General features: G+C 38.0%; 1 protein-coding gene across 2 annotated transcripts in view; it reads right to left on the reverse strand.

Annotated features, from left to right (window-relative positions):
* Nucleotides 1-22,315, reverse strand: part of EDIL3 (EGF like repeats and discoidin domains 3) — a 262,282-nt gene that overhangs the window by 14,723 nt on the left and 225,244 nt on the right. For both annotated transcript variants that reach the window (XM_072359069.1, XM_072359070.1), the window contains one exon: nucleotides 2,538-2,693. In XM_072359069.1, the coding sequence (XP_072215170.1) occupies nucleotides 2,538-2,693 (156 nt within the window). The remainder of the gene's footprint in view (nucleotides 1-2,537; nucleotides 2,694-22,315) is intronic.

Raw genomic sequence — 22,315 nt, forward strand, 5'->3', positions numbered from 1 at the left:
GATGAGTAGGAGAGCAGTCCCTTCATGGGTCAAGAGGTACCATGTGATCAGTTGAGATCTTTTCCAGTCCAACCTCTCATGAGGTTATGCCAAGCTCACTAACAGCTCACATTTATTGAATGTCAGACTCTGGGTAACTTTTTCTATCTAGAAGAAATTTAAAATAGTGAAAATGCTTTTGTTTAATGTATGTGGATCAAAAGACTGAAGTCTAGGCTCTTGCCTACTGATCTTGTTTATTTTGTACAAATTTAAATTCAGAAGATACAATTTCTAATTTCGAACTAAGTGCATTTGATCTCATTCTGCCTTTATTTGCCCTTGATTTGTTAAAGAATAAGATGCATCTATTTTATTCTTTGGGATTTAAATTAATATGGAGTGGAAGATGTTTTAATAAGACAATGACTAAGAGTTTTCCATTGTTCCTAGAGGACTATGCATATAGCAATTAGCAATCCACCTGATGACGAAAGTGAAAAGGATTTAATTGCCTTGGCCAATGTTATAAACAAGTGTAGTCTGGAGCAGCACTGTTAAGTGAGACTGTATTTTCTTCTAGATTTCCTCGTGACTGTTACTGTATTTCTCTCTGAAGACTGGAATGTATATTTTATTTTTCAGTTAAATGAATGCAGCGGTTTGCAATCTGAAGTTTGGCTTGGGGAAGACAGTTCTTTCACAGTAGATTCTTCCACTTTTAAATGCCAAGGATTTAAAATGGGATGTGTATGAAGTGCTGAAGTGCCGATCTGTCATTTATGTTGAATGTATTTACAGTGTGTCTTCAAAATGTGAGTTGTTTCTTTCCAATTTTTATATGACAACCAATTATACTAGATACTCCTATAATCATAGGTGTCAGGACCCTCTTAGGTGGATGGCTAAAATAACAGTTTTCCCACTTTAAAAACCTTTAGAGGTTGATGGGGAAAAATCCTTTTGCAGGACTGAGCAACAGTGAAATGAGGCTTGGCTCTTTGAGGGCCATATTTTGATAACAATCTTCTTACAAATATAACATTTCTATGCATAGATATACAGTTACACACATACTTAATCCAATGATGTAGGATACCTTCCACAATTAAATGAGCATTCATTTCACAGAATCAGACTCACAGAATGGTTTAGCTTGGAACAGACCTTAAAGATAGTCTAGTTCCAATTGCCTGCTGTGCACAGGGTTGCCACCCACTAGATCAAGTTAAAACAGAGGCCCATCCAACCTGGCCCTGGGTGCCTCCAGGGATGGGGCATCCACAGCTTCTGTGGGCAGCTGTGCCAGGGCCTTGCCACCTTCTGAATAAAAAAAATTTCTTCCTAATAAATATCTAACCTAAACCTCTTCTGGTTTAGTTTTAAGCTATTCCCCCTTATTCTATCACGATCAAACTCTAAAAAATCAGGCCCCTCTTGCTTATAAGCTCTCTTCAAGTGCTGGAAGGCCACACTGAGGTCTCCTTGTAGCCTTGTCCTGGATAAACAATCCCAGCTCCCTTAACCTTTCTTTACAGGAGAAACACTCCAGCATGTTCATCATCCGAGTGGCTCTTCTCTGGGTCTGCTCCAGCAGCTCTTTATCATTCCTGTGCTGGGGGCCCCGAGCTTGGACACTGTAGGGGGGTCTTACTGTGAAAAATGGTAACACTTACTACCCTGAATACAGATGCTAAAACCACCAGATCTGGGACATACACGTCAAGGATATCAGTTCCATGTGGTATTTTCAGTAATATAACTTTCAGTTCAACCAGACATAATCCCACTAAGATATTTAATAAATAATTCACATTTTGCCAGCATTCTTAATGTTTCCCTTAAGCAATGTATATGCATTCAGGCTTTTGCAGTATATAAGTGTTACACAGTATAAAGGAAATATACAATGAATAATACCCTAAATAACAAGTTAACTGCTTCAAGGTAAATCAATCATTAAATCTACACATTCTTTACATCTCCCACTAAACATTTACTAGGGAAGTTCTGAAATTTTTTATGTTTTGTATTCTCATAATAGTGTAATAAAAATAATCTTTCCATTGGGTATTCGACACCCTAGAGTGAATAATTTCCATTAAAAAAATAAAATAATTAATTAAAAATGGCTAGGTAATGAGGTAAATTAAAGATGTGCCTTATAGAAAATTACAGAAAATAGTGAATACTTACAAAATATGTACTGAGTCACTGCTTTGAAATATACAAATAAAATGCTATTTATACACTTTCTCCTCTAGAGTTAAAGGAAGGAATAATTCCAATAAAGGAAGAACTGTAAAGTTTTATGTCCCATATTTAACAACATTAAATCAGGTGCACTGCATGGATAGCTATGATATTATTGCCCTGTGAATGTCATTGTTTCATATTACTCTTTTTTATTCACCTTTACTTTTATCTGTGGGACCCTATGCATAGGAATGCTATAAAACAAGCAGCATACAATAGGCTACTGGCTATGAGCACAGAAATTACTACATGTATGGTTTTCTCTGTGTGCAAACGAAATATCAGTTTTCTCTTTGTTTTACCTTATCCTTCTTTTGTTTTTCATCCTGGTATATGATCCAGTGTTCCCCATCGTTACTGTAGGCAAGCTTGTAGGATCCCACAAACTGGACGTGACCAAAGTCTTTAGCTCCTTGAGTAATTATGCCAGTGACTTTTGTAGGGACAAGTAGGTCAACCTAAACAGAACACAGCACAGGAGAACGAATGTGATTAGAACAGTTTCTGTTTGCAGTCTGATTTCACACCACACAAAAAAAAAAAACTTCTGCAAATTCCAGTTTCGTGTAATGATCAATTGCCATTGGGTAATTGGTCAGTTCACATCTTTCTTGTACACTAATCATTGCTTTTACCCCCCTGTGGTATAACGGGACTGATCTCACACCATTTTCCGTCGTGCTGCCCACATTTCCAGCAAAACAGCAGTCCTTCCTGCAAACCATCTGCAGCTGAAAAGAGCTTCAGTGTGCTCCTAATAATCTGACTAGAGTACGTCAGAGGTTGATTCTCCAGCTTCTTTCCATTTCCATTGCAGTGACAGAGATTGTGCTTTATTAAGTCTTTTAGAACATTTTCTATTGCACTTTTCCCATTGAACTTTTCCACTCACTTTAAGACCTTTATGTCTTTTTCTGCCTCTAAAACTCTATCTTTTTCATTCACTAACCTTTTGGAGCTATTCATTTTATAATCTTAGCTAAAGATTTAAAAAATGCAAGGCAGGACTCTTAATGCCTAATAAAATCTTTCAAGTGGCTTTCACATGGGTCAGCACATTTGTGATTGGTTTTGCGGAACCAGAATTCAACACTGAACAGATCTGGGCCACGTGGCTTGGCTTAAAGTGATCAGGGAACAGAATACAATAACCAAAGTAAATTGACCTAATGACACGTCTTTAGAGGAAGAATAGAGGAACTGCAGTCCCAATATGAACTGACATTTTCTGGAAACGTGAAAGCATTTGATTATGTGTCCTCCAGTAATGCATTAAACCAGTGAAAAACAAACAAACAAACAAACAAGAACACCTCCACAACAAAAGTAGTTTTATTTCAGGCAATAAATAGCTGTGAAGCAGTTGGCATGTTTGATATTGTCTGTTAAATCAAGCAGGAAAGACTAATAGTAAAAATATCCTGGTAAAAGTACGGGAAGTACTGAATTGTATAAGAAGATGGGGAATATGTTTTTGCAACAACAACAAAAAAAAAAAAATTAAAGAAGAAGTTGAAGGAATAAAGAAGGTAATAAAGCTTCTTTAGAAGCTCTGACTGATAAAATGCTTATGACGCAGTTTTGCAATTTTTTGAAGCTGTGGTCATGTGAAAAGACCAGATTTTGAACAGAAAGGTGGGCAAGGGAGACAAACACCTGTGGAAGCATAAGAAATTAATAACAGGAAAAGGAGAAAAAGTAAATGAGCATCAGAAGTCATCAAACCCTAGTCAATGCTTTTACATCATGGGCACTACAGTTTGCATCCAATAAAGATGAAAATACAGGAACGTGTAAAGACATGTTCTTAAGAAATGAAGAGGAAAAATGCCTGTTAGGACCAACCAAACAAGGAAGACTGAATACATTTGCCCCACTATCTGATGACAAAGTAGCTAATAATGAGTAAAATGTCCTTTCCAGAAGAGGAATAAAAGTTTCAGGACTGAGATACCATAACAGCAAGTGGAAAATGGCTTTGTTCACAGATGATCTTAGACTTTTGGTTCTATCAGAAGAGAAGGTTTTCTTCCCATCCAAAAGAACCAGTGTTGTCCAGAGGAGCACCCTGGAACCTCAGGGAAGTACCCTTGGGGGGAGAAACACTCAGTTTTCTCTTTGTTCAGCAGAGAGAGGGAAGGACTGCTCTCACAGACTGCTTGAAACAACTTATTTCTTCCAGAAGTAGTGCAGGAGACTGGCTTCCACAGCTTAAGTGGACTGCTGGGAATCAGACATTCCTAGTTAGACTTTTTAATGAATTAATAAACTCTGAGTCTCCAGATCTTAATTCCCAGTATTTTTTCAGAGCACAGATGATTGGATCTGCTTTTCAGAAAGGCTGATCTGGTAAGGAATCATTAGTTGATCCACACTTCTGGGCAGCATTTGAACTAAACATTTCAGAGTCAACTTTAAATTCTGTTTATAAATAATTTTTGCATTAGCATTTTCCAAGTATAACCTCTTCTACGCGATGACCGTTTCTTATACTAAAAGTAAATCTCTGTACTGCTAACTTGAAAAGCCATTCCCATAAAAACACTTCGTTACTTTTAAAATGTCAAAAGTAATCTAGGAGGATTTCACAAAAAGAGAAAAAAGGTGTAATAGACAGAACCTGTTCCAAGACTAAGTTTTGACAGTACAAACAACATAAATTACTGGAGGTGGAGAGAAAGAATAAAAAGACATACTATTCTCTCTCTCTCTCTTTTTTTTTTTTTTTTTTACTTTAGTATCATATTTAATTATTTCTTCATAAGCCAGTAAGAAGCCTTCATGAAGTAAAGGGTGGTTTTAACTTACCATTTAAAAAACTGCTTTAATTCTGTTGCTTTCTTACCTTTTGCTTTTAATCCTTCCTACTGAAAGTAATTAGAAATGAAAAGCTGAGAAGAACTTACACCAATTTCTAAGCAAAACATCCACATTAAAATACCTTAACAGAAAGTCATAACTTCTCATCGGGATGCAGAATACATTTATTCAGTTAGTGCAGATTGCAAGTAACAGGCAATCAAACAAATTGCCAGGGAGAGAAGTTGAATTAACACACAGCCACTATGTGCTCTTCAAAGCTGAATGTGATTAACCAGATTAGAATGTGACTTTGACTTTTTTAGTGCAGCAGAATTTAGAGTGAGGTAGAGGCAATTAGACTGCAACTGATAGGCTCATTAGCTTGTTACACGAAGAACCATGGTTTACAGTTTAATGTACATTTCTACAAGCAGCTGATCAAAAAGCAGTTTAACACCTTGTGTCTGGGAGAACTCTCTTGGGCTGCAGCAGACCCCTTTGCAAATATCTGTTTCCCACCTTGCTTCAGACCCTGATTCAAAGAATCAAACGTGATTCAAAGAATTTAAGAAAAGTGTAAGGATAAATCCACCTGAATATGAAACATATTAGTGATCTGCTGCATGGCACTGTACAGTTCAACTTAGAGTGACTAGTACCTACAATATAAGTAGGTCTGCTTGATCAGGAGACAACAGTCACATAACTTCTCCATCCCTGCTGTGAGCTAAAAAAACCCCCAGACTTTCCTCACCTGCCTATGCAGATGTGTGCAATTTTCACGCAACTTGCTTTTCAACAGAATTCCTTGAGAACTGCAACTACAGATGCAGATGCCTTCAATCTGCAGAAACCTTCAAATACTGCAGTTTTCTGAACACCCCTTCCTCTCTCCTCTCTTCTGAACATCCCCCTTTCTTCTATGTACTTGGTAGAAATACATCAGTATACAAGAAATTTGTTGGAAGAGTGTATCCATGATAGACCATGGAAACTGAGGACAGGACTCAGGACAGGAAGTAGATAGCTCTCATGAGATATCTGGTAGATGGATCAAGGAACCTCTCCTGGAACAGAACATATACTACAACTTTGGCTTACAAGAAGACAAGCCTCAAGAAGACAAACTGCAGAAACATCCAGCACTTCAGACATTAACAGGAGAGATGGATCTGTGTGGCAGTACATAGCAGCCAGCTCGAGATGGCCCTACTTGAGCAGGTTTGGTCAAGATGACCTTTAAGATCAAATGTCCTGTGATGGTGTTACCTAGTAAACACATCCAGATGGATCAAAGTCTTGGGGACTGGGAAATCAATAGGCACAGGCAGGGTATATCTATACTAACAAGCAGCAGAGTGCAGTGGGTGAAGACTGGCAAAGAAAAGCAGCTGATATAGAGACCAAGATGCCTACACAGTGTGTGCTACAGGGGTTTTACTTCCAGCTAGCCTGGACCAAATTTGAAGCATGTCTTTTGGCGTAATTTCATCTGAGAAGAATCTACTTCATGCTCCATCCAATGAACAAAATACTCCATCCAATGAACAAAAGCATGAGAAGTGGAGACAGACTTAAAAAAACCCAGCACATTCCTTATCTACTCTGCAATACTAGGGGAGAAGAAACAATGCAGAGAAGCCAGGGGGCAGCACATCCTAGTAAGCAGCAAAGATAATGGTGAGGCAGCTCGGCTTACCTTCAACTGTGCATGCTGTCATTTCAGTACATACAATCTCAGCTTCAGTTTGGAGATTCAGAATAAAAAGATGGAACTGAAAACTAATGGAGTGCTGAGAGTTAAAGTGCTGGTTAGTTAACGGTGAATGTTTTTTAAAACTCATTTTAAAAGTTCATTTTATTCTACTACTTTTTAAGGTACTACATTTCTGCTTCCAGTTTAGCTGGCCCTGTGCCCACTTATTTGGTAATTTTTAGAAGTGTCATTTTTCCTCGGGATTTTCTTTAATTTACTTCTGTGGGCTGTTTTCATATCAGTTGATGCCAGATAACACAGATGAAATTCAGAGTATTCCTAGTCATCAAACAAAAAAGTCTCTTGGAGTAGAAGTATTTGGGATGGAAAAAAAAAAGAAATCTGTGTCCAACACAAGTGAGAAACACTGGCAAGGTGGTGGTAGCACCTACCCTTGAAAGACTTCTACGTGACATATACTTCATTAAAATGGAGATCTATCGGATACGTTGAACAATATGTTGAACAATATGTTAATGTCTCATATACTCTGGACTGCACAAGGTAATGTTAGGAATTCATGATTAGTGTCTGAATATTACCAAGATAGTTTAATGCCCTCAGGTTGTTCTGTGCACATTTCTCACTCTCTGTTCAAGACCTCAATTTTCACATTTTTTTTACAGGGGAAACTGGCACACGCATAGATGCTATGTACACCTAAGCCCATGAAAAGGAATGACAGGTTTGCAGTGACTACAGTACAAAGTCAGTACTGCCACCCTCCATCTCTTATAATATTGGACTTGGGCACTCAGGATTCTCCTCCATGCCCAAACACTGGAGATAAAGGGAAAACTGATGATGGTACAGAACCTGCTGCAGATGTGTAACATCTATATGCTATTAACACTTCTTGACTGCAAACAATGAAATCTGGCATGCATTCAGCCTCTTTTCCGAAGGTTCAAATTTAAACATAATAACCCAAAACTACAATCCATCATGCCTGATAGCATGTAAACACTCCACAGGAAAAACAACGACGGTAACAACAACAAAACAAATTACCAGGATTACTGTCAGAGATTGCTAACTAGCAGTGTTGTCAGTAGGAGTATTTTAATATAGACTAGTAAGTTTAATATTTATAATTTTACCAAAAAATGTTCATAAAAAAAAAAAAATACAGTAAGAAAATCAGTTGAGACAAAAGGAAGTGCTCTAGCAGAAGATGATCCATTTCCCTGCATAATCCATGATGAGATGGATTTGTAACTGCTCTGAAAGCTGGACACTCACAAATCCATGAGGTCAGATGGATTGCACCCTGGAGCGCTGAGGGAGTTGTCGGATGTGGTTGCCAAGCCACTCCCCATCATCCTTCAACAGTCCTGGCTAACCAGGGATGTGCTGGCAGACTGGAAACAGGCGAATTTGACACCCAGCTTCAAAAAGGGCCAGAAAGATGATCCTGGTAGCTACAGACACAGTACACAGTACAGTATCACCTTGGTGCCTGGGAAGGTTATGGAAAGGATAATCTTGGGAATCATCACGAATTAATCAAAGGGCAGTCAGGTGGTTAATGGAGTTAAATCCCGTTGGAAGCTGGTCAAGAGTGGTGTCCCCCAGGGCTTGGTACTGGGGCCAATACAACTGAGTATCAACAATCTTGATGAGGAGATTGAGCGCACCCTCAGTAAATTTGCAGACAACACCAGGTTGGGAGGGAGTGTTGATCTGCCTGAGGGAAGAAGGACACTACAGAGGGACCTGAATAGGCTCCCTAGGGAGGTGGTTGAGTCACCATCCCTGAATGTGTTTAAAATCCATTTGGATGTGGTGCTGATTTAGCGGATGATTTAGCGGAGGGTAGTTAGAGGTAGGGTAGTATGGTTTGGTTGTGCTTAGACTTAATAATCTTTAAGGTCTTTTCCAACCTGAGCTATTCTATGATTCTAAGACACAGTAAATTTGTAGGAAGAAGGATTTCAGAACATTCTGTTAAATCGATATCTCAAAAGGACTTTATAACTTAAAAATAAAATAAAACACATTCACATTTAACTGGGGCCACATTACTGGAGATACATATAAAATTAAACTTATTTATGTACCTATGTGGAGATAAGTTGTTTTCAGATGAAATAAGATTAAAGAATGCCATTCTTTTTCTTCCCAAAAAAGTGGTTTGTTTTGCTTGTTTCTTTCTCAGTTTAAGCTTATACTTCACCATTATTTTAAACTCATGTCACTATATTTTTAACAGCTGTAGACCTGTAGGCTAGGATAATAAATACAGCTATTATTTTCTTATTTACTCTTATTTGTGCCCTTTTAAAGAGCACATTTTATCTGAATTGTTTTATAACTGCAGGAACTACACGTAAGAAACAGCATAAGAGAGAATACTACGTACCTTCAGCTCTCCTCAGTAGAATTTAAAAGCTAGCAACTGCAGTATGAGGCCTGTTGCTTGAAATCCTCATGGACTGTCAGAAACTTGTTTCAGACCATTATTCTGAAATTTGTGCGTATGAAACACACACAAGCTCACAGGTAACTTCACTTCTATGCAGCTCCTTAAGTAGCAGTTACTTCTTAATGAGTACAGACTGTGTGAATCCTTCATTAACGTATTTGCTTACTTAGTAATCATTATACTGTAAGTATTATGGGGAAAAGTGAAAAAACATCTGAATTGCTCTATAATTTTTCAGCATTTAAAGATAACTTTCAGACAGATAATCTGTATATTATTTGTCACATGGCTCACTGAAGAGCAGCATGTATTTCTTACAGAGAAACCTACTATAACCACAATTTACTAAACCATGACTAATCTCATTTTATTGATATCGCAAACCTGAAATGTAAAAATATAGAATAAAATTTTAGCCTTAGGATCTGGATTTTCAAAGGCACCTTTGGGAACTTAATGCAGTTGAGGTTCTGAGGTCATATAGGCACAGTGGTAAATCCTGCCTGCAGCACACACAAGATAATGCTGTTTTCATACAGATTCCACAAACTGGAATGATTTCTATGGGCATCAGTAACTCATACAAGTTGTCAGTGAGTATTTACATCCTAATGGGAAATGGTGATGCTGAGTCTATCCAGGTCTGAATGTATTCTGAAGTAAAGGAGAAATTCACATTTCAAAGTTATAACATTAATGATGATTAAATCTGCAACCTCTTCTCCTAACATTCAGCATTTCCCATCCGTATAATACAATGTTATTTCAATACAACAATACTGTACAATGATGATTTTTACTCAAAATGTGAATAGAGGTTTCTAACAGAGATTACATGGATTACTGCACTGGTCACAAATGGTCACCATTCATAAAACAACAGTGGCCTTTCTATCTCCTGTGGAATATTCAAAGCTTACTCGTCCTTGTGACGATGCTAAGAGATTTAAATTAATGGCGATTAGGCAGGCACAGACATCTGGCAGAGCCAGAAGAAGCTTTTGAGGTGCATTACAGGACACTTGAAGAGTTGATTAAAAGAACCTGTAATACCATCCTGTGTTAGATCAATCAATTGGAGCTCTTGTGGGAAAGCCAAGGACAAAACAGTACTTCAGACATTCAAAAGAAAAAAAGAGGAAAAAAAAAGAAAAAAAAGAGGATGAATACGATCATCAGTTGTTCATGATGAACTACCGAACACTAATGCAAGCTCTGACTGTGCACTGATCCCTACATTTAGGTACGGCTGGAAATAGATATGGAAATAGGTAGAAATTTTCATTTGTGTTCAGCTTTTCACATAATGGTACATGCCTCTAAAGGCAAAAAAGCACATAAAACTGGATGCTAATAAGGGCTGCCTTTCAGGAGAACATTTCTGCAAGATACAGTACAGCAGTAACTTCATTATGTTAATGATAATGATGCTAATAACTTTTGAGTATGACTGAAGGTGAAAATAAAAAAAAACAAAACAACAAAGTAAAAACAAAATAAGAAAAATGTCAACTATTGCTGACACTGCTCTTCTTTCCTCCCGTCTATGAACAAGGAAATGATCATCCTGTAGAAATGCCAGGCAAACATGCTCTACTCTCTTTGGATAGCCGGAAATGCAAGGGAGATCTACTATTCTTTATTTTACTGAAAGCTATCTAAAACTGACAAAAAAAATTCATTTATTAAGATTTCCTGCATGCCTATCCTGCAGTTCTGTCCCCTTTGTGGGTTCCCTTGTTTTCTTCTAAAGACCACTGCAGTAAAGCACTGGCAAACACAGGCAGGAGGAAACTTGGGGAAATGTGCTCTATTTAACTAAAAGCCTCAAAATCACTCTTGATAACCTGAAATCTGAAGGATGAGGAAGCTAACACTTTATAGCAGTACTCTGAAACAGTGTAAGCTTTTCAGCTGCAATCAGTAGAAATCTAGTTATTTCAGATTTCATTTGTCTTAAGGATTTTGGAGCATTATGGTTTTTAAACTGAAATAAAAGTTGGTGATGCAATGACTGAGAAAGCAAAATCCTTCCCTGGAAATGAACTACTGTGACTTCTGCTCAGTTTTCTGTACTGGTGATGATACAATATCTTTTTGCAAGACTGATAAATACCTTTGAAAAACACTGAGATCATAAATGGGCTCACCTATGCATGAGCAGCCCATTTTTGTTTTTAAAATGAAAAATAATGGTGCCAAATGGAAGTTAATTATGCACTTGGTCTTTTTTTTTTTTTTTTTTTTTTTATTAATAACATTGCAAGTATTTTCTACAGTACGTAAAAATATCCCAATAATCTACAAATATCCAGGCTATAGATCAGCAAGTAAATGAAAGATAAGCTAGCACAGAAGATACTGAAAAGTGATGAATAATTAATATAACTACTGAACTGTGGAAGTACTAACAAAAATCTTCCTGTAAGCAAAGTTGAATCTGCCTAGAAGATAAGTAGATTTCAGGCTGAAATCAGTTCTTGTATTTAAAAAGTCTGCATGTTGCTTTCAGAGGAAATGCAGCCAAACCATCATCATTCAGCCATTCTTTTTAAGAATGACTTTGCCCATCTGTCAGCCAGGATTGTTACGCATAACCTGTTTCATAAAGCTATGCTGCTGTAACTATAAACTACCAGGCTTCAAAAACAACGAGGTTCCTTTTCCTTTCTTTTTTACCCAAGGTGATGATAGGAAAGGCTTTTGTTTCCAGCGACAATAACCAGGAGAATATAAACAAAATATTAACAACCAGGAGAAATAAATGAAATTGATGCACTGAAATTTGGGTATACCCTTTGGTAATGTTTTATTTTAGTTAGAGAAGTATTTTTTTCAGGATTTATGGAAGAAATCAAGATTTTTTCTCCTTTTAGACTAAATGCCTTGGCACTTCTAAGGCAATAAACTAATGGTGCACTGGTTTGAATACAATTAAAAGCTATATTAATCTTCATTCTCCAGGATGTAAGAAAGATTATCTACTATTAGTCAAAAGGACATCCTGGAGCCACTATTAACAGCTTCACATACAGGCCTCTGGTCAAAATAAGACTAAGCTACTGGCAGGATGTATCCAACCCTGGGATTCAGTTCTGTCTTTGATCTGACACAGACATATATTCTTGGCTTACAAAGCACCCTGTAATGCTTATCAGCTCTCAGCACCTATTGCAGAGCATGTGGAAAGCAGAGCCATGACTGATTCAAGGGATTAACACTTCCCTGAAATTGTTGACCAAGCCTAGGGTTATGTGGAGAAATATTTTTCTCTGTGCCCCCAAAGTTTGAAAAATAAGCAAATCATTTTGTTCTGAGAGAAATGGGAGACAAGAAAAGCCAAAACAAACAGAAAAAATGTAACAACACAAGCTGAGAGATACAAGATGAGAAGGTGTGCTTTAGAAGTAGGTGATCAGTATCTTGGCTACTAGGCCCACATGGCAAGATTTCAGTTTCTCATCTAAGTAAGGAAAAGCAAGCTTCATAAGAATGGACTTTGACTTTCCAGACAGAAGTTACAATCAAATAGCTTACATTTTTGCCTTTTCTGGTGAAAGCTGCACAGAAAAAAAAAAAAAAAAAAAAAAAAAAAAAAAAAAAGAGGATTCACTGGGTGAAATAACAAATATTTTCAATGAGGAATTTGGATTAAATGAACTCACACACAGTTCAGATCCAGATTTTTATATCCTGCCCTATGTGAGAATTTAAGACAACATGATGCAGAAGGCTTTCTCAAAAATTCATCTATCACAGTTTCCATATAATGTTGCAAAAGGGCTTTAATTTTTATTTTTTATTTTTTATTTTTACAAGGGTAAGTAACCTGAGATCTACCTGTCTGAGGTGTGGAACAGCTTCAGAACTGAGGACTTCCCACACACAGTGCTGGATAATACCACTCCAAGAGTTACAGAAAGATTTCTGCATCTTCAGCCCTCTGTTATCACCCCTTAAATGGCCACCTATGTCAGGCAGATAGAACCTATGCCATTTGGAGGTCATCCAGCCTGCAGTGGACCTTCTATCAGGTCATGCAAACATTCTCTAAGACTGATTTGTCTTTTGCACTTCTCTCCTTCACTCACCTCCAAATGATTTTTCAGTATGCTCAGCAGTACTTCCACTGAAGAGAACAAGCAAACCACATGTACATATTTTATAACCTAACTCTACAGTAGGTTCCTACGCCTCTCTAAACCACTCAGACATAAATAGAATGAACTCAGTAACTGTTCACGGCTGTTACTTCAATATCTTGGTTGGGTCCCCCGGAAAGTCATTTTGTAAACTTAATCATACTGCCATCATTTCCCATATATGTAACTACACATATGTTCCAACTGTCATTGCTTTCCATGCTTAGCACACACAGAAGATTTTGATGTCAACAAATGTTATGTCTTGGTCACACCAATCAAGCAATCAAGTTAGTAAAAACGTTTTTCAGCATATAAAGAGAACTGCCCAGATCCCCAAAACACAACTTTAGCTAATCAAATCTAACATTTTTTAGAAATAAAAGCACTGCATTTTTCTGAATCAGTGATAGTAAAATAGAAATGTGTAACTGTGGCTAGAAAAGCAAACGCATTCTTGAAGACGTAACTGTTTTATATAATACAAAGGTTTGATCTCACAGATAATCTTTGGGATTCTGTGAACTTCTAAGACAAAATATTTGCAATATTTTGCATTTGTACATGCAGGCAGGCAATCCCTACTGACACCTGTTACTGCTAACAAACAGCTACACGGGTACCACTGAGAGTAAGGTCTAGTCTACCAAAAAACAGCAGAAAGATGGCAGATGATCAATTATTGATGAAGCCGAGATCTTAACTTAGGAAACAAACACACACACAAGTTTGTGAATCACAGCACCAAGAAATATAAAAAGAGAACATTTTCAGCTCTGAGCAATGTGGTTTCCTCACAGATCTATCAGATTTTTTTTTGTTTTCCCTTTTGCTCCCAATGTTCTCTTCCCAAAAGATTACTCTCTTAAATGACTTCTGCAACCCCTGCTCTGTCAGGTGGGCACAAATCTAATTTATTAGAGCCCACTATTTACTGTCAAAAAATCCACACAAAAAGACAATTCTTCAATCAACTTCAGGCATGTGGAGGATGTTGTGACACATCCATTTTCATACTTGGATGGATAAAAAATAATTTTAGCAGTGTAAATCAGAGAAAAAAACTTGTGTATCTACCAACTGCATCTACCAATAAAAAGTCTAGACAAAAACATGTCTTAATACAAATTAAATTCTAGAAAGCAAGGCATTATAGTGGCTGGCAGGCAGAAATAAAAGATTACCACTGCAGCACACTTTCTGCTGAGCATTGTTTTCAATCAAGAATTCAACAAAAATTACCCTTATTCAGCTCACAGATTTTCTCTGTTGACTGAAAGTAGATGTTTCTCACTCATGAATTCCAGTAACATGGAGTGGACTGCCTCCTGACTATTTGCTCTGTAGGCAGCAGAAAATATACCTCAATTACTGTAGAACAAATCAGCAGTAATTTGTGTACTGACTTGCAACATATTATTATGCTTAAATCAGATGACTCAGTGAAAGAACATAATTTTAAAATCTGCTCCGGCATCTGATAATGAAAATATTCTTTCTTTTCTCCTAAAAAAAATGTATTTTAAAGAAACATGGGAGTGGATATTAACTTTTCTTTTTTTTTGTAGTGTTGTTGGTGGTGGTTTGTTGTTTGTTTTTTTTTACAGGAGTCCTAGATACTTTTCCATACTGATGGATTCCCAACAAGTCTCCTCAAAAGGATCTTGCAAAGGTGAGGATAAAAAGAGACTCCTAAGGCTATACCCACAATTGATGTAAGTGTCCCATTTTTTTCACAAATGCCATCTGTTACAGTGATCAGAATTAATGTGCTTGTGGAACTGAGTGGCAGTATTTTGCTCAGAGCAGCAAGTGCTGCCTTGCCCTGTGCTGCATTTCATTTTGGATTAAGGACCATCCTGATGTTAGTCCCAAACTACACACGGCTGGATGTGTACAAATGTGATTACTCCCTTCATCTTCAGTGAAAATCCTAGCTCTGGACATCACGTGAAGCTACCGACACTAGAGATCCTGAATTCATAGGTAATTACCATCTCAGTGAACCTGAACTACTTGCACCACAGGCCAGAAATCCCACCTAACTATACAGATCATTCTCCAAAACTTTTGTTTTAAGTTAGATATTTCAATCTCTTTGAACTGCAAAGCTATATGGCAGATGATGCTTATTTTAACTTTAGAATTACCTTACCAAAACAGGAATTGAAGTAAGCTCTAAAAGATTGCCCTGATTTAAAAGTACCTTGTGATTTCCTGTAGTGTTATATCTTAAGCAAGAGCAACAGGAAAGACTAATTAAAAAACAAAACAAAACAAAACAAAACAACAACAAAAAAACGGTAAAAGAAAATAAAAGTACCTACTACAGAAAGTTAGAAAGAAAGAAAGGTTGAGGGAGCTGGGATTGTTCAGCCTGTAGACGAGAAGGCACTGGTGAGACCTCACTGCAGCCTTCCAGTACTCGAGGAGAACATATCAATAGCCCAGAGTCCATAGTTTTACACAGCTTGATAGTGACAGAAGAAGGGAATGGTTTAAACTGAAAGAGGAGAGGTTTAGGTTAGAATTCAGGGGGAATTTAATCACAGAGAGTGCAGTTAGGCCCTGGCACAGCTGCCCAGAGAAGCTGTGTGTGCCCCATCCCTGGAGATACTCAAGGCCAGGCTGGGTAGCCTCATCTGCTGGGTGGCAGCCCTGCCCACGGCAGGGGTTGGAAATGAATGGGTTCTGAGGTCCCTTCGAACACAAGTCATTTTGTGACTCCATGACAATTATGGTGGCACATACGAGCACAAAGATCAAAGGCTGAGCACACAGACTGTTAAAGTTACCTCGTCCTCTGTATTTCATTGCTTCTGTGTTTGACTGTGTGTTCAACTGCAAGTGAGATACTTAAAGAAAAGCAGTCTTTGTCCAAACAATGCAGATTTGAAATGGGCAACTGCCATTTAGAAAACAATTAAACTAACAATAAAAAAAACTAAAACCCACACAATCCCTTCCATTCTCTTCAGACTTCGTGTAGCTGATGAAAGCCCTATTGACTGCGATGGTAATGAAATTATCTGCACACAGAAGTCTGTCTGCATTCTGATTGCATAGAAGCCAGCCAGAGCCTTGACACTGGCGCAGTTTTGAAAGAGCTTTTCTTTTAGGTGCTAGGAGATGGCACTAGATCTTGACAGAAGGTGGGAGGAGCAGCCTGTAGAGACTATTGCTGGCTGCAGCACAGTCGAGCATGGCAAAACATCACAAACAGGTGTGGTAACAAGGAATTCAATTCACTGCTGATGCTACACAAGCGACTCATGCAGGGCTTACTGGAAACTGCAGAAGTCATTCTGACAAGGTTCTAAAAAATAACCTCAGCTTTTAATAAGGCAGCTGTTTTAATTAACCTGCATACAATTCTCTTTCTTATGCTTTAAGTGAAATGGTTCTTCCATTATATAAATATCCACACATATCCGAATACTTACATACGTGTAAGTATTCAGTTCAGTTCGTAGGGGTTTTCAAACTTCCTTAATTGAGAAGATGCTATTTCAGTAATATGAGCACATTCAAAAACACACTCCTTATTTAAAATCTCTAACAAAAATCAGAGTTGTGAAGTATTTCCTTGCCCGTTCCATAGCTTTGTTTGTCAGTACATCAGTGATTTAAATACATATTAGAGATAACTTGAAGAGCAAATTTTAAAAAGAAAACCACTGCCTATAGCAAGAAAGGAAGTAACATTCCCAAAGTGCAGAAAATCAGACCGTGAGGCAAGTCAATGATGTAGTGATAAAATTGCTCTATATTTATCTAAGACTGTGTGGCTGGGCACTCATATGAGGGAGCTCACACCCTTAACTTGAGGAAGTTTCATTTATATTATGGTGCCACTGCCAGTGACACTGGACGATAATAAATTCCTCATATTCTAAACCAAAGCCATATGAAATATTAAAACCACATACTACCATTATTTTATTTAGTCCACGTTTCATGTTTCCTCCTGCAAGCTCCAGATACCACAGCCATACATTATCCTGTAACAATGCAGTCACACTGAGAAAGTCTGAAATAGCTGCTTGTTCTTGGTTATGAAAAATTACACGTGAATTCCTTGCTATTGGCACTTTGCATAGGCACAGGCCTTTTTTGTCCCCCAGTATTTGCCAGCACTGGGATAAACTCAGCCTCAGAGCCTCACTGGGGAGAGCACTTTCCAAGGAACATTTTTAATGACAGCTCCTGCTCCTGAACACCCACAGTGACAGCACATGCAGTGAGCAGATGGTTGATACCTTACCTGACAACTTCAAACTATCCTATGAGTTTACGGTTTAATTTTATTAGAAATGAACAATCATCCAACAGGGAAGCTCTATTTTCACTAGTCATTAATTCCCTACTATGCCTCCTTACAGATTTTTGGAATATTGTAGGAATATCCTTGTATCAATACAACAGTTTACACATACATTCCTTTATTATCCCACCCACTCTGACTGCCCCAGAAATGAACAAAAACAACTTAGACCAAAGAAAGACAAAGAACCAAGATTCTGTAGGCACTGAAAATGCAGTTCACCTGCTGACAAGTTCATTTATACCTAACTCACACCAGGTGCACCTTAGAATTTACCACTATGACAACAAGAAATGCACTGCATGTGACATGGATTGTTTCTCATTTGCTCATGGTGCCCACAGTTGCTCAGGCTGTTTATCAGAGAAGTTAAGTTTTATACAGCAGATGAAAAGCAGTGATCCCAGGGAAATACGGAGCTAACCTCTTTGAAAAGAAAGTGCTGAACTAAAAGAAATGAGATGGGGCTTGCCACTATTTTTATGTGTTATTTACTACAGAGCACTGCAATATAATTTTTATCTGCACAAAACTCCTGGAATAACTAAACTAACTTTCTAAACAGAACATAAAAACATTAAGAAAGGATGCAATATACAGGTTCATCATTTTATACCCAGTCCAATCCTAGACGGCAGCTATTCTCAGATAAACCTGAAACTGCATCCAGGAAGGTTTTCTCGCTACACAGCTGATTGTAGATGGAGGTAATGTAGGGCCTCATCATCCTTAAGAATGGGAAGAGTCACAGAGAGCCCCTGATTCTGCCAGGTTAAGCCTTGAGATGTTTTGTAGCTGGTGTGCTAATGGTTGCCCATAAAGAGCAACAAGAATGACAGCAGATCTTTTCTTCTCCTCTTCATTTGTTGTGCTCCCTGTGGGAGTCTCTTGAGACAGCAGACAAGGGACACACAATATCACCCTTCTGGACTGACACAAAGCCATGGGGGTGAAGAGCACTGTGAAAAGCTCCTATCTACTGTAGATTGGGTTTTATCACACTCTTATATGCCATTTGCTAACACTGAGGAAGAATCTCGTTTTCCTCACAACAGCAAGCTGAGACCAGGCTTGGTCCAATCTGTTCTCTAAAGCACAGCTGGTCTCAGCACCATTTCAAGATGATGTCTTTGTCTCCTGCCTCCACTGAGAATCTTTTTAATAGGCAAAATACATTGACTGAAACCTCCGAAATTGGCAGAGATCAGAGAAAGAGAAACCTGCTTGCCTCTATCAACTATGCTTAGGACTGTCTTCTATATGCAAGCTAATACAAGAGAGACCTGAACCTTTTCCTGCCTTTTGCAGGTGTGATCTTAAATTAGAACAGTTTCCCTGCACTCCAAAAGGGAATATGTTATATTTTACTCTCAGTTCCCAAAAGCACATGTATTAGCCTTGCATGTCTCTTGTTCCACTGCTACCACCTGACACAAAGGTGGGAGCTGTAGTAGCAGCTAAATGCCAGTGACAGGCACAAAACAAAGCTTCAGCTCCCACAGCTGCTCAATTAGGAATATTCTTTTCCAGCTGTCTATTTGTTTTATAATTTGTCTTTAGAACAATGAAAGGTAGCAATGAAAAAATCCAGTCCTCCTTGTGCACATTGCAATCTACTTCATTACATTAAAAATGTAACTGTCGTGTTTTTTTTTATTATTATTATTATTTTTTTTTTGCTTGTTTTTCCCCACAGAAGAGTAAAATCAGCAGTTTAATTCTTTAAAGGAAGCATTTAAAATCTGATATTTGCTTACTGCTTAAAGTGTGTTACTCACACTGAGATCACTGCTGTAAACCTTCCAGCAGAGATCCGGATTTTATAACATCCACTTGCACCAAAGCACCAGTGAAAACATAACCAAAGAGATTAAATGCCTGTAACTGCATTTGATGTATAAAGTAACAAACTGAGACCCTGTAAAAGATAAACCTGTTCCCATGTAATGTTCTGTAATTGGTTTCCCTGATATTAATCCAGTTGCCTCTGAAACTTCTTCCCTGAGTTACTGGTGTTGAACTAGCGAATGTTCAGACTTCTGACTTCGTAATTGTGCTTCTCTTTTGATGTATAAGCTTTAAATTCATATCAGTGTGGAATATTTACAGCTTATGCAGTGTGGTTGATTTACAAACCTGACATCTGGCTGCTTTGTGATTGTATAAATGCAAAAGTGCTGAAACCTTGCAGATTGTTTGGTTAGCCACAGTGATAAATTAGCAACAAACTGTTAGGTGATAAACTGCTCTACTACCACGGATGTTTTCAGCACTGCTTCCAAATCAGTGTGTCCTGCACTTGTACCCGCTGCCAGAAGGTAGCACCTCTCATTATCAAGATGAAGTATCCGCCCCCTTCTTTCATTAGGTGGATGTCCATGATCTTCATGAATCATCATGGATGGACTTGGAAAGTGCTAAGTAAGAGCAGCACCAGTGCCAGAGGAAGAGCAGATCCTTATCTGGAAAGGAGACATCTAGCAGCACAGCAGTGGGCTACTGGAAGGTTTGCAATACCCACGTGGGATTCTACCTTAATTTGTCTCAGAAGTGATATACTTGATTATAAAATCAGTATGCACCTCAGGATACCCTTATCCACTTTCTAAATCATACAGTTTTGTTGTGGTAGGTAGAAGTGCAAAGGTGTGGATTACAGCTATTAAGCAAAACCTCTCCTTAAATTTAAAAAGAAATACACCTTCAATTAAAAACATTCTTTTCTCCCTCAGATAAGTAATTCTGATTTAATTTCTACTGTGGAAACTTGGCCAGTGTATGTCTGCAGTATATTGTCCAACACCATGCAAAGCATCATATCAGTGAATCTGAACATCACATCAGGCTTATATTTTCTCCAAAACCACAGAGTAACCACTTCATCCCCTGAGATGCTCATGGTTTAGAAGGGCATGTCAGATCTTGCAACATGTTCCTAGAGGAAGTCAGCAACAGCCTGGGAGCTTTGGACCTTCCTCATCAAATTCAGCAATTCTCTTGCAGTTGTGAGCTGAATGGAGAAAGATGTCAGACTGCAAAGCTGGGGAAAGTGGGTAATTTGAGGCTTCACTGAGAGCTCTGAAATCCTCAACAGATCATTCTGCTAGAATCTGAATTTCTGTTGAGCAGCTTCTTGAGATTCAGGTGCTCTCAGAAAGACAGAGACAGATAAAATATCCTTTAGAGCCCTTAGGGACCATTTATGGATACCACTTAGAAGATGGTGAGACCTCTCAGCAAATAGATGCAAACAAAATAGCTGAACCACTGCTGGACAGTGCTCGGTATTTGGGACAAAGGCAATGTACTAACTGTCAAATGTGTAAAAAAACACATAAAAATAAAATGTGTTGATAATGCTATAATGTATTGTTAAATTAAAAAAAAAATAACAACAAAGCTGTATTTGGTGAAGTTTGCAAAGAAGCACATTTGCATAAACATGTACTAATCTACACAGCTGTACCAAAACTTACACAGAAAAAATACAATGAAAATAATAAGCCATAAAATAAGGGATCAAACATGAATTTGCAGCATCCATGCATGATCCATTGATCCACTGTACAAATTAACCTCTTCATCAAAGGAAGGATTCACAAAACAAAGTACAAAAAAACCCATGCCCTGTATGCAACACTTTCCTCATCCTTCCTTGTTCATGACACATACCCTTTTCTGCCTCATCGTGCTCCACCACTTCAAGGAATGACAGGAATGGACAGTATACAGGCATATGCTTGTTTGCTGGATAGACAAGTTCTTTATTTGCACAGCAATTACCTGCTGCCTCTTCTGCTCCCTATCAGATTCCCCTGTATCTAGTTCAGCGGCTCATTTTGTTACAGTAGAGTGTTAGGCATTCAGTGTTCCCGGGTAATATCTTAGTCTAAATCACCCATTTGTGTTGCTCTGAGCTCCAGATAATACAAAGCACTTTCACCTTGATCAGAGTCAAACAAAGCAGAGTAAAGCACATCTCAGCCTCTTGTCTGAGCAAGGGACTCCTTTGAGTTCTCACAAAAGACTGAAGCTCATTTCAGGAAGTTACTTATCAGTACATTTTAATGCAAATTCACTCAGCTGCTTTCCCTGCGACATTTGTAAATCAACACCAAATTCTATGTGAGCCATTCCTATTTGGATAACGTGTTCTGACAATGATATTTTACAACTGCTACTAAATCAAGCATATTTAATAATGGTATTTCTGGAACTTGATAAGCAGTTCAGTCTTGATTAGTCAGATTTTAAATCTTTATTCCCACCCTCTCTTCTCGCACAGCATTTATAGTGGACATAGCTAATTATGTTCTATGCCTTTATAACTTACTTATCAATGTAGCACAAACAGGTTTAGATGTTGCAGTAAATTAAACCTTTTGAACAAAGCTTGCTAACATTAAGCTTGTCTGTTATTCTCCATGTATATATTAACCAGGCTGAAAAATATTGTTATTCGCACAAATTAAAGCTGCCATGAATTTCTTTAAAATTTCATTGACCACTGCTGGTAGCACTTCAAAATTCATCCATGGAAAATGGCCCTTTGTTTGTTTAAACAACAGTGCTTTCATTCCTTTATAAGCTGTAAACTTCACTGTGCAATTTTACCTATTAACAGAAACAAC

Source organism: Excalfactoria chinensis, chromosome Z (assembly GCF_039878825.1).
Source record: "Excalfactoria chinensis isolate bCotChi1 chromosome Z, bCotChi1.hap2, whole genome shotgun sequence".
Lineage (NCBI taxonomy): Eukaryota > Metazoa > Chordata > Aves > Galliformes > Phasianidae > Excalfactoria > Excalfactoria chinensis.